The sequence below is a fragment of the Homarus americanus genome, unplaced genomic scaffold, assembly GCF_018991925.1.
Source record: "Homarus americanus isolate GMGI-L3 unplaced genomic scaffold, GMGI_Hamer_2.0 scaffold21978, whole genome shotgun sequence".
Taxonomy (NCBI): Eukaryota; Metazoa; Arthropoda; class Malacostraca; order Decapoda; family Nephropidae; genus Homarus; species Homarus americanus.
The window spans coordinates 125,366-139,561 of record NW_024725629.1 but is presented as its reverse complement, the minus strand read 5'-3'; the positions used below and the strand labels follow the sequence as shown (position 1 = coordinate 139,561).

Genomic DNA, 14,196 nt, shown 5'->3' with positions numbered 1-14,196 from the left:
AATCCCTGGCCCCCCCATGTCCTTATTTACCGTATATACCTGTGTGTAGTTCGAGTTTTTAAGACCAAATTATTTGGCAAAAATTGGGGGTCGACCTCTAAACGGGTAATAGTTTCGTTAGGTTGAAAAATATTTACCAGTAACTACCAGTAAACAATGGAAACGATGCACCAACACACCACCAGCTGTGAGTGTCGGTACAGTTGCCAGGGCAGATCTCTTGCGAGCCCAAAGTAGCCAAATCCATGGTATGGTAGCACAGGACGATGTAAAACATTAAGTATTCATTTTTTAAAGTTTATTTATAGATACATAAATTTTTTTTCATTACATTTAAAACATCAATCTTTGTTAATTAAATTTGAAACAAAAGAAAACTACAATATCGTATTTCTAAATACCGGGGATTTTCATTAAAATATTACATCACAAGTATATTTTACCTAAACTGTGACTGAATGAATATATTCTCAGAAATAAAAATGGAAATGTAATATTTTTGCTGAAATGACGTACGTATTACAGTGGAAAGTGGGATAAAATCATGAAGAAAACAATGACTTTTGCTTTCTTTCGTTAAAAAGATGTTACCGTAATCGCTTTTCGAACGGTTTTCAGTTAATAAACTGTTGTATTACAATAATATTCCCTCCTAATTGACTTGAATAAATACTTGAATGGAAATGTACAATATTTTTGTTGAAACTACCCGCGTTTCAGTGTAAAGTGTCGTAATAATAAATGGTAAACAGTTTGGCTTCGGCACTCGGTGTTTCAGGCACGGCGAGCCTCAGTTTATAGGACGTAGAGTGTTTTTACCGAAGGTCGACCTATAAACAAGGAATATCATAAATTAACGATTTTTTGGTAAAAAAATCAGGGTCGACCTATAAACGAGGGAGGGTTATAGACGAGTATATACGGTATTCAATAATTTTCCATGTTTTATATTAAATTTTTTAGTAATTTTAAAACTTATATAACGTAATTGCAGTACAGGGAACTAGTTTTTGGTGCGCCCATCAGCCACTTCACTCACCCACCATGGCCTCAGTTTGTATCTCTGTTCAGTGGAGGAAACATCTTGCTTGTGGGTCTCTTGAACACAGAGTATTTTTATGTTTTTACAGTACAATTATTGGTCATTCTGAAATTTATTTAACATATTGACAATATATAGAGCAGTGCAGTGTTGATTTAAATAAAATAATCTTGAATTACACCTAGTGAACTTAAATTTTTGGGGTGAAATGACTGCATCAAGCATGGGGCAATTTCTCTTCCACCCCCACTTCCTTCTCTTCTCCCTTCTCCTCCACCCCCACTTCTAATTCTCATCGTCATCATCATCAACCAGGAGCCTTCTACATACACACCTCAAAGTAAGTATACTTTACTGCATTTCTTTTTTTTTTACTTTGTATGTAATTTTCGGTGAGCTGGAACCAATTACCCAAAATCCCATTGAAACAATGGTTTTGGTTAACAAAATTTTCGGTTAACGAACGACCTTTTGGAATGAATTGTGTTCGTTAACGGAGGGACCACTGTACACTCACTTTGAGGTGTGTATGTAGGATGTTTCAGAATGACCAATAATTTTAATGCAAAAATGTAAAAATATTCAAGAGACCAACAAACTCGATGTTTCCTCCACTGTAAACAAAGTTAAACAGAGAAGCTTTGGCGGGTGAGTCAATCAGCTGATGGGTGCACAAAAACTGTTCCCTGTACTGCATATAATATCAATATGTTAACTAAATTTTAGAATGACTAATAATTTTAATACAAAAAATGCAAAAATATTAAAGAGCACAACCTTCTTGATATTTACTCCACTAGAAACGAATGTAAACATAGAACCGATTACTGTATTGGCGGACTAGCCGATCAGCTGATGCGCACAACAAAGCGTGTTTCTTGTAAGGCTTTCATTAATCAAAGTTTTGTTTGTTAATGGAACTGGAAATACTTATGGGAGCTAATTCATTAACCGAAATTTCGTTAATTGGACCGTTTGTCAATCGAGGGACCACTGTACTGTATGTCAATGAAATACCTATAAATGTAGTCTTGACTTGATGAACTGCTGCTCCAAGTCCCATAGCCCGTCAGTTGTTGTAACTGCCACTGAAGTCACAGCTTATGCTAAGGTCACGGTCACTGGGTCAATGTCCCTCGTATTGATAGTAGATCAGATGGCGTCCACAAAGCAACAATGGCATCTCCATTGCCTAGCAACTGATTGAAGCTTCAAAATGGCATCGGGTCAGTCCACTATTGATGACATTGAGTCCACTACCTAGTTATCAAGACGTTGATTCGCTGGGTTCACTGGCAGCGTCCACCATGGATGAGAGTCAGGCACTTGTTGGTTACACTCGGGAATTACACAATCTGTAGTCACGAACAGCCAAAACATTCAGTTTAAACAAATTGTGATGTCTAAAAGGTGTAAGGTGTGAGTGTTACCTCACCTTGAAGCATGCAAATATGTGTCAACACTGTCAGTGAGGGTATGTTTCTAAAGATGATAATGTACATTAGGGTCGGGATATATTTCGACTTTATATATTAAAAATTTTTTATCGCCGCTACGAAAATTATCGACATTTTCCTATATATAGCGATAATTTTTTATTTTGCAAGGGAAATCTAGTAGGAAATATTTCAAATTTATCACTAATACCAAAATTATCAAAATTTTCCAATATACAGTATAGCGATAAATTTATTTACAGTATACTCACAACTTACGTGGGGTTATGTTCCTGGGACCTCACATTAAGCCAAAAGCACTATAAAGTTAGAAACACTCCTAAAAATCCCCTAAATAGCCCCAAAACTACAAGAGGAAATTTTTTTTCACCTGTGCAAAATTTATGACGTTTATATTCAAATTATTCGCTGTCTTGCAAGGATCCCAGAAATGGAATTTATATTTTGCTAACTTTAGACTGTGCTATTTTTTGTCAAGTTTAGTCACTTTTATTGGCCTCCAGAACCTAACCCTATATTTCCCCATTGATTATATGTAATTATATATCATGATTTAGTACAGTGGGGTATGCTATAACGAACGGATCCTACTACGAATATTCCTATAACGAACGGTTTTACCTATAAAATTGAGAATGCTATAACCTATGCACTTTCCTATAATCTCCACTCGCAGGGTTGCCGGTGCGTTATCCAGGTTGGATGTGAGTAAGGCGCATGGACCGGACGGAATACCCCCTCGTGTTCTGAGGGAGTGTGCTGAAGCCCTGGCCCCTGTGCTTGCTCACCTCTTTCGCCTTTGCCTCAAAACCAAAACTTTTCCTTCTTCTTGGAAGCATGCCTTGGTTCAGCCCATCCCGAAGAAGGGTGACCATTCTAATCCCTCTAACTATCGCCCCATTGCCCTAACTTCATCCCTCTCTAAGATTTTCGAAACTATCTTGAACTCCCATTTTCTCCGTCCCCTTGAACGCCTTTCTCTTTTGTCAGATCACCAGTATGGCTTTCGCCAGGCAAGATCTACTGGTGATCTGCTCTCCTATTGCACCCATCTTTGGTCATCCTCTCTTAGGGATTATGGGGAAACTTTTGTCGTGGCCCTCGACATCTCCAAAGCATTTGACAGGGTATGGCACAAGTCTTTGCTATCTAAACTTCCCTCTTTTGGTTTCTCTCCCCCACTTTGTTCTCTCATCTCTAGCTTCCTTGAGAATCGATCCATGGCAGTTGTTGTCGAGGGATCGATTTCTCGCTCTTTCTCTACCAATAGTGGCGTCCCACAGGGTTCTGTTCTTTCACCAACTCTCTTTCTTCTTTTTATCAATGATTTACTTCACACTACAACTAATTCTATCCATTCTTACGCCGATGATTCTACTCTTCACTCTTCCTCACATTTTCCCCTTCCTCCTAACTCTCAAACTAGATCTGTTTCTAGAACTGATATCATTACTTCTATCAACGCGGATCTGTGCAGCATCTCTGAATGGGGAGATACAAACTTGGTTAAGTTCAATAGTAACAAAACTCAATATTTACCAATTACACTTTGTAAAGTAGACGATCTCCCACCAATTACATTTCAGGACGCTATCATCCCCCCAAATTCTGAAATAAATATGTTAGGCCTCACCATTTCCTCCAATATGTCCTGGAAATCACACATCCTTAGTATAACTAAAGCTGCCTCCCGAAAGTTGGGAATGCTATACAGATGCTGCAGCTACTTCACTCCTAAGCAGTTGCTCCAAGTATATAAGGGATTCATTCGTCCTAACTTGGAGTACTGCTCTCATATCTGGGGTGGCTCTTCTTCTGTCCAACTGTTAGATAGGGTGGAACCAAAGGCATTTCGTCCTATTAACTCTCCTCCTTTAGTCGACAATCTCTCTCCCCTTTCTCTTCGCCGCAATGTTGCTTCACTCTCTCTCTTTTACAGGTACTTTAACGGGCAATGTTCAGGGGATTTGGCATCCTGTGTACCGCCGGTAAGGCCGTGGGTTCGTAACACACGTCTTGCCCGCGGTGCCCACCATTTCTCTGTGGATATCAGTCACACGAGAATAACCCGTTATAGTACCTCCTTCTTTCCTCACACAGCCAAACTGTGGAATGCTTTGCCTTCTTCTGTGTTTCCATGATCTTACAATCTGTCTCACTTTAAAAAGCTGGTTTTCCGGCATCTTCGTGGTGTAGATTAATACAGTATAACCTTTTTTTCTATATTTTCAATTTCTTTCCGTTCTTGTTTTCGTCCCCCAGGCTCCGTTGTGGGTTGTTTGACCTGTGCCCGGGTTGGCTAATTCCCGTAAAAAAAACAAAAAAAAAAACGAACGCAACTCCTACAACGAACGCGGATGAATACGGGACTATTTCGCCTGGCACATGAATATTGTTGTACCGCGACCCACAACAAGAGCGTCAGGCGCCATCTTTGTCTCATTGTGTAGCCAGTGCACCACTGTTATTGTTGAAATTTCTTCTTTTGATGTGGAAATTCGCGTTATTTGTATAACTATTTTGTTATACAAGTATACAATTGTAACAATGAATCGTCCAAAGCGAGTGAGAAAGCTAATAACCCTTGAAACTAAGAAAGAAATTATAAAGAAACGTGAGAATGGAAGAAGCATTGCGAAACTTAGTGATGAGTATGGGATGGCTAAATCGACTATATGTACGATTTTGAAGAATAAAGAGGAGTTGAAAACTGTGTAAGTGGCTAAGGGAATCTTTAGACTTAGCAAAGCAAGGTGTAATGTGATTGAAGAGATGGAAAATTTACTCTTAGTGTGGATAAAGGAGAAAGAAATGGCAGGTGATAACATAAGTGAAGCTATAATTTGTGAGAAGGCTAAACAATTGTTTGAGGACCTTAAAGCCAAGACTCCCAGTGGAAGTGATAGTGATGTGCCAGTGTTTAGGGTTACCTGCATGCTGAATAACACTAAGGTAAGATAAAGTACCGTATTTTTTACATTTTCCACAGAATTTTTTCAGTGTTAAGTGGTTGTATTTGGGGGCCTGGAACGGATTAATCCTATAACGAATGAATGCTATAACGAACGAGGTTCTGGAACCAATTACGTTCGTTATAGCATACCCCACTGTATATAGCGAACATCCTTGGACCCTATCTCGCAATATATCCCAACCTTACTGTACCCTCTCACACAGTGCGAGAAATCACTGAATCCTTGTGATAGTGAACGGAGTATTACAGAGCTAACGTTCACAGGATGTTGACCGCTGACACAATATATCTTTACGTCACGCCACTGGCTAGAGCGGTAACTGGGTGTTGCCTTCACAAAAATGTTGTCACAATGACATAAATTATTAATAACTCAGTTAGTAATGGTTACTGAAAAAAAATTGTACATCCTCTTGGGTGACAAAATGAATATCACTCAACATGTAACGTCTCACTACGGGATATATTAATGCACTTTGGAGGAGTATAACACGTCATGGTTTTTTTTTTTTTTTTTTGTAAAACACTTCTGACTTGTTCTTGGGAAAGTTATAAGCCTTCTTTTAACTTACAGTAGTTCGTATCCACTTGCTGTCACCTTATGTTCCCTCCCTTAACAGTTGATTCTTGATGAGTTAATGGAGCTGGAACATGTAAAAGTTTATGGGGATTATAGGAGCGAAACCCAACTGTCTTTTGTTAATTTATTAGGAAAATATTTTATATACAGTTCCAAGTGTATGTATGACTATAACTTAATCACTGTAGTTATGAGGATGGAGGCTATCTTATATTAGCTGTACTAAATATGTCCAATTGATGTGAGAGTGGGAGTGATCTGACTCTCTAGCCGGCTTCTATTAGCTGACCAAACATTTTAGGGCCACGCCTCAAGGGTGAAACCTACCCCTCACGTGATGTGACCATGTCACCTCATAGCCAGTGGAAAGTTACAGGGGGTGATATGATTATATAAGCTTAATGTACCACCCCACTTTTGTATAAAGACTTAGGGTCTAATACAATAGTACACTACACTCAACAAAATTTATGTGATATCTTTTAATAATTATTTACCAAAGAAACATTTGTTAAACATTTGATAACACATTATTTTAAGAAATTATTTAATGTCCTTAAAGTTCATTGGGTCAGTGTGTTGAGGCAACTTAGGTTGAGCCAGCTGGTGCACACTCACTCCAGTGGTTCATTGAGACAAAATACTTATTATAATATTTTAAAAATAAACAATTTTAACATAATCAAATATTTGTATTTACTTAGCTTCAAAGGGGAGATGTTTGGATTGATGGAGGTGGGTGTTGGGGGGATGGAGGGTTAGTTGGAGGATGAAAAAGAAGCAGGACTAGGTGGATTGTCCACTCTCACTCTTCCTTCACCAAATCACTTCAAATTTTACATCTACAGTGAACCCTCACTTTACGCGGTCAATTGAACCCACGGCGGCCCGCGTAAAGCGAGAAACGCGTAAAGTGAACAACATAACATATGGGATTAATTGAAATAGAGACCAGGCCGACCCTCAAACTCCACTTTTTCCCGACACAATACGTACATTTTAGTAAAAATAACATCTTAACTTTATGATGGTATTCACACACACATAATATAGAAGGGAACAATCAATAAGAGAATAATATACTGTAGGTTAGGTTAGAAAAACACAAGGTTAGGGTTAACACTTACATTAGTAGAAGAGATGGGTCGGCATACGGGAATGGAGGCTGGTTCCGAGGCAGAGGGCAGGCTACTGACCCTCAGGTGAGTCTTCATCACTGTCATCCACACTTCCCAGTGCCTCCCTCAAAGTCATCATCACTGTCTCTGTCTCTGTCACTATCACTGGCTTGGGCTGATGTTGGTGGGTTGCAGGCGAAGAACTCGGTAATGCTTTACTGACGGCTGGTGTTGATGTTGTCGTGATACACCTTGATGTAGGGCTCCATAGTCTGCAACAGCTGGGTAGTGAAGATTTCATACCGGTTATCGTCAGGGTCGTCAGAAAGGAGGAGCTTGAGTTTCTCAACACACTCGATGGCACCCCTTACATTACTATGCGATAACTTGCGTTCTTCTTGGGATGACGCACCACCTGCCTCTTCACTGACATCATCATCATCTAGCATCTCGTCGGCAGTCACATCAGGATCCCTTATTGCCTCCAGGATGTCGTCGTTGGTGGTCTCGGAGAAGCCTGCAGCTGTAACACTGAGCAGCTTCTCTGGCAAGGTCCACTGCTACTGCAACAGTGTGAACCTCACCAGTCACAGATTTACCCTGCCTCCCACCTGGAATACCTTGCAACACATGTCTCCATGCGTGACGAACAGTTGCTACAGACAGCTGATCCCATGCCTCTACCAAGAAGTCCACAGCTTCCTTGACGTTGAATGTTCTCCAAAATTGTTTCACAAGTACTTTTGCTCTGCCAACTGTTGTTCCTCGTCGTCTTCGCTCTTGCTATCGGTGTCACCCAGGTTACGCAACTCGTCCTTGGTGTTGGTGTAGTCGTTCAGGAGCTTAAATTTCTTTGCAGAGAATACAGCTTTCACATTACAGATCAATTCTTGGTCCATGGGCTGGATTAATGACGTAGTGTTGGGAGGAAGGAAGACCACTTTTACGTTGGGGTGACGATCTAACACTAGGGGTGAATGTCCTGGTGCGTTGTCAAGCAGCAACAAAATCTTGAATGGAACATTGTGTTGCTCACAGAACTTCTTAATGTCAGGAACGAAACAGTGATCAAACCAGGAGAGGGACAGAGTAGAGAACATCCACGCCTTATGTGTGGTCAGCCAGTGGACATTTAGCTTGGTCATGTCCATGCTCTTGTAGGCGTGCGGCTTGCATGCTGTGTGGATCACCGATAACTTGAGCTTACAGGTACCGGAGGCATTGATGGTAAACAGGACGGTGATGCGCTCCTTCTGCAACTTCCGGCCCCGACACTTGCTGACATTCTTCATAATGAAGGTCGTGGAATGTAGCTTTTTTCAAAAAAGACCAGATTCGTCCATGTTAAACACCTGGTCGTCAGTGTACTGTCCTTCCTCCATAATCTCACGTAAAAACGGAGGAAATTCCCTAGCCGCAACACGGTCAGCACTAGCTTCTTCACCACCAATGTTAATGTTGGTGATCTTGTTCCTCTTCTTAAATCTCTGCAACCACCCAGAGGAAGCATTAAAGGGTTTGGGTTCTGCAATTCCCATCTTACGTGACACTGCAGCATACAGTTCACGTGCGTACCCCCTTAACTGAGCGCGTGTCCACCGCCATGTTCCGTCGCGCCTGACGAATCAAGTAGCGCACAAGTAATTTCTCCGTCTTGAGAAGCACCTGGTTGTGGCAATACTCGATCATAGAAGCACCTGTAGACTTTGTGATGTTCATGTGCTCCTTTATCTTGGCTGCATCCTTCTTAATTGTCCTGATTGTAGACTCATTAACACCATGCTGGCACGCGAGATTAACCTGTCTTGTTCCTTTCTCCAACTCTTGGATGATCTTGTATTTAATTTCGGAGCTTAAGGAACGTCGTATCTTCTTTGGCTTAGGGCGGCTGGGTCCAGGTAATGCAAGGTTTCTTTGTGGTGGTGGTGGTGGTCCGGTGGAAGCCATTCTTATGGAACAATGGATACCGATATACACGGTGTAGCCGGGGGGGGTGTAACTGACGCGGGTAGGTCAAGGGGCTTGAACGCTCCCGCGGTGGGGCACGTCATAGTACATTAAACCAATCACAGCTAGCGGGGGAGGGAGGTAAGGATGCTTGGCCCAATCACAGTCCGATACGTCATATGACGTCACCGATAACGCAACAAAGACATACACTGCACAACCTACTCGCGCCGCTTAACCAACATGGCGGGATGGCGGGAGGTTTGGATCCAAAAATGGCGCAGCGCGAGAGGACCGCCAGCCACTCTCCGCGTAAAAGGGTACACACACACCGCGTAAAGTGAGCATTCCGTGTTCAGCAGGGTACCGCGTAAACGTGGAAACGCGTAAAGTGAAACCACATAAAGCGGGAGTTTACTGTATACTATATAACTTGTGTGCTTCCTTTTGAGTGCTGCACCACCCTGTTTGGGTTGAGAACTCATGAAATACACTTAAATTTGGGGACTTTTTACGTAGATGGTCAAAAAAAGTTAACCATGTAACTGCATAACTACAGATAGTGAATACTCTTATAACGAAAACCTCCTGTACCTGTACCTAAAATAAATTTTGAAGAGACCTTACATAATTCCATCTTAGATATAAAGCCTGTATCTATACATATGTGTCTGACTGAGTGTATTTAAAATTCTGCTTAATTAACTACCATATTTTCCGGCATATAAGATTTATTTTTTTTTATTAATGCATCACAAATTAGCCTGCGTCTAATGTGCCGGTATTATGGATGGGAGGCCTAGCGCCATAGGCGTAAATAATGGCATACATTGGCTTAACTGCAGAGGTAAGCTCACAACATCTCACTGCACCTCCTTCCCCAGCATACATAACCCACACCAGATACATGTCTTACATTATTTAATGACTGTGTTACCTTTAAGAAACATTTGTTTATTATCTAAATGAAAAATGCCCCTAGAAAGATTACAGACATGTTAACAGAAAGTTCAGCCGCCAGTCAGCCATTTGCAATGAGTCGATGACGCCAAAACAATAGCAATGGTGCTCCACCCTGGAGGCAGATCTCGGCAACACAAAACATCACAGCCAAAAATACGAGTTTCACATCCTGTCGGTAATTTTCTTGACCAAAATATAAACAAGCCACACAGCTGCTCTGATCAAAGGTAGAGTTGGGTTAGTATAATGTAACATGTTACGTACTACAAACTATATATAATTTCCTACTTGATTCCAGTACAGTATACAGTGGGATATGCTGTAACGAATCTAATTGGTTCTAGAACCTTGTTCGTTATAGCATTCGTTCGTTATAGGATTAATCTGTTCCAGGCCCCCCAAATACAACCACTTAACACTGAAAAATATTATATAAAATTGTAAAAATTTTAAAAAGTGCATAAATATGTATCTAAACCCCTGAAATAAAGAATATCATTAATACTTGTAATAAAAAACCAATAAATTAGTTCATTGTAGGAGTTTCGTTTGTTATAGCATTCTCAATTTTATAGGTAAAACCGTTCGTTATTGGAATATTCGTAGTAGGATCCATTCGTTATTGCATACCCCACGGTACTGTATATTGTATTTACGTGCACAAAATCATGTTTTCCCCTACAAAACCACTTTAAAATCACTTTCAATAATTGTATGATGAAACGTACTAAAAAAAATTTCCACAAAATATCCTTGTAAAATAGGGGTGCGTCTTATGTGATAGTGCGTCTTCTATGCCGGAAAATGCGGTAAGTACCACTTGCCCCTCCCCCCAGCACCCTCCAGATGTTACATGGTGCGAAAAATTCAGGCAATCATCAGTTAGAATCGAAAAGTGACGTCACCACAGCCACACCCCAATTAGAAAGAAGGACAGTTCATGGTGAGTCTTAGTCAGACTCAGTCACTATGGAGGCAACAGTCATCCACAAACTACATTACAGTACTGAGGTTTATCCCAACGTTATGTGCTGGGCTTATTATTTATTTTTTAATTAATTTATTACACCCCTGGGAGCGACAAGCCTAGTCACAAGACCATGCGTGCAGACACTAATACAGTTACCGCAAAAAAAATGTTTTTTAGAAAAAAAAAGGCTTTTTGTTCAATCCAGAATGCTACGTCTAGCTTTGATTACCCAATCAGGAGGTGGAGAGGGAGATGCCATTGCGTATAAGACTCCGCTAGCTTAGGTCCAGATTATAATTATAAACTTTTGGGAATCTTTTCCAATACAGTAGTACCCCTATTTACGCGGTCAATTGAACCCACGGGGTACCGCGGAAAGAGACTGGCCCGACCCCCAAACTCCACTTTTTCCAACACAATACCTATGTTGTAGTAAAGATAACATCTTAATTTTATGATGGTATGCTCACACAATTAATATTTAAGAGAAATACAGTCACCAGGTTAATGTCCATTCAAATAATGGACTCAACTCCCCCCCCTCCCCCCACCCCTCTTCCCAGCTCACTGGCTCCTACCTCTCTGAGAAATGTTTGGGTGAAAACACTAGATTTTAACATATAGTAATAAATAATACCTCAGACTAAAGTTAGGATAATATAATTGACATTTCTGGATTCCTTGCAGGTCAGGGAATATTTTAAATGTAAACTTCATATATTTTGCACAAAAGATAAAATATTTGCTTTGTGTAAACCAAATTATTACATTAGATCTAAAATTTGTATGTCTAATGCAAAATCCATGATGTTTATATTCAAAATGATCATCATATTGTAAGAATTCCAGCAATGGAAATTATATTCTGGCTGGGTAATTTGTATGAATTTTATGAGCTAAAACAAATATCTTCAGTTAATAAAAAAAAAAATATTCTTCACCAACACTGTCTGTCAATCAAAATACCCCACCTCCCTCCCCCCCCCTCCTCCCACCATGCCAGCTGGGTGGTCCCCCCCCCACCCCTCCTTCCCTCTCTACCAGAGAAATGTTTGGGAGAAAACAGTATATTTACATTTTTAGTAATAAATAATACCTCAGACTAAAGTTAGGATAAGATAATTGACATTTCTGGATTCCTTGCAGGTCAGGGAATATTTTGAATGTAAACTTCATATATTTTGGACAAAAGATAAAATATTTGCTTTGTGTAAACCAAATTATTACATTAGATCTAAAATTTGTATGTCTAATGCAAAATCCATGATGTTTATATACAAAATGATCATCATATTGTAAGAATTCTAGCAATGTAAATTATATTCTGGCCAGGTAATTTGTGAATTTTTATGAGCTAATAAAAAATTATACTTCCCCGCGTATGAGTAAAATGCACCGTGTAAAATGAAATTCCGGTTCTGGCGAGGTACCGCGTAAATGTGGAATCACGTAAAGTGAAACCGTGTAAAGCGGGGTATTACTGTATTATGAACATTTACCAGAAGGTAAAATGTTAATTTACATATCCCAATTAGGATACTCACTTTATTCTGATGAGGAAGAAAGTCCTGGTTGTGGAGATTGACTAGGTGGGGGAGGGGACCCCAGCACCACCACATGTGAAGCATCTTTCAGAGATAGATGAAGATAAGTAGCTGTTTTGAAAGGTTTTGAAGATCTCCAAAAGCCCATTTCTTTGATCTGACTGAGGCTCATATGCTGCAGAAAGGCCACAGACCCTGCATATTTCCTGGTGTCATGTGCCAAAAATTTCTTGCCAGGGTCTGCTTGACTCACTAACTGAGATAAATATTTTGTCATTTGGCTATAGCATTTTCCCAGCTGAGAAAAGATGCCCCGCCCCCTCCTCAAAAGTTACAGCTGATTGGCTGTTGCAAACCTGTCCGATTTCGTCCTGAAATAATGATGTATTTCTAAACGAGTTTATTCATAATCGTTGGGATGACTGTTTCTGACGAGAAAGATATTTAGCTAAATTATATAAAGATACAAACATTCATTATTTCAAACATAAGCACGTAGGGAGTTTATCAGAAGTATTATGTAGTCAACCTCGCCATGTACTGATTCCGCTGCTTCCACATGACGCTGCACCCTGTCAAAACCGGAATGCTCTACATTCACAGCGGTATTTCTTTACGCTGAGAACAGCGCTTAATTTTTGATCCATACTCACTTTCTCGCACCACCACTATGTTGTGTGTACACATTGTTGCGAGTAAAGGTCTTTGCTACAAGTATCAGTGACGCCATATGACGATCGGACTGTAATTGGGCCATCCCCACTCTCCACTGCTAGCTGTGATTGGTCGCGGAAGTAGCCATGACGGTCCACCCGCGGCAGTTTCATCCCTCCAGGCCATACCGTGTAATCGTGCATCCATTGTTCTGTAAAATGGCTTCCGCCGGACCACCGCCCCCAGAGAGAAACCTTTCCTTACCTGGACCCAGCCGCCCTAAGCCAAAGAAGACACGACGTTCCTTAAGCTACGAAATTAAGTATAAGATCATACAAGAGTTGGAGAAAGGAACAAGACAGGTTGATCTCGCGCGCCAGCATGGTGTTAACGAGTCAATGATCAGGACAATTAAGTAGGATGCAGCCAAGATAAAGGAGCACGTGAACATCACAAAGTCTACAGGTGCTTCTATGATCAAGTATTTCCACAAGCAGGTGCTTCTCAAGACGGAAAAATTACTTGTGAGCTACTTGGTGCGTCAGGCGCGACGGAACATGGCGGTGGACACGCGCTCTGTTAAGGAGTACGCACGTGAACTGTATGCTGCAGTGTCACGAAAGATGGGAATTACAGAGCCCAAACCCTTTAATGCTTCCTCTGGGTGGTTACAGAGGTTAAAGAAGAGGAACAAGACCACCAATATCAACATTGGTGGTGAAAAAGCTAGTGCTGACCTTGTTGCGGCTAGGAAATTTCCTCCGTTTTTACGTGAGATTATGGAGGAAGGACAGTACACCGACGACCAGGTGTTTAACATGGACGAATCTGGTCTTTTTTGGAAAAAGCTACCTTCCAAGACCTTCGTTGTGAAGAATGCCAGCAAGATTCGGGGCCGGAAGTTGCAGAAGGAGCGCATCACCGTCCTGTTTACCACCAATGCCTCC

General features: G+C 40.7%; 1 protein-coding gene across 2 annotated transcripts in view; it reads right to left on the bottom strand.

Moving 5' to 3' along the window:
- Positions 1-14,196, bottom strand: part of LOC121865264 (WD repeat-containing protein 35-like) — an 88,832-nt gene that overhangs the window by 12,042 nt on the left and 62,594 nt on the right. Inside the window, exon 4 of one of the 2 annotated variants that reach the window (XM_042364622.1) lies at positions 2,202-2,397. The exons of the other annotated variant lie outside the window; for it this stretch is intronic. Coding sequence (XP_042220556.1) covers position 2,397 — 1 coding nt within the window. The 3' untranslated portion in view covers positions 2,202-2,396. Of the gene's footprint in view, positions 1-2,201; positions 2,398-14,196 lie in introns of those variants that run through there. 2 annotated transcript variants of the gene reach the window in all.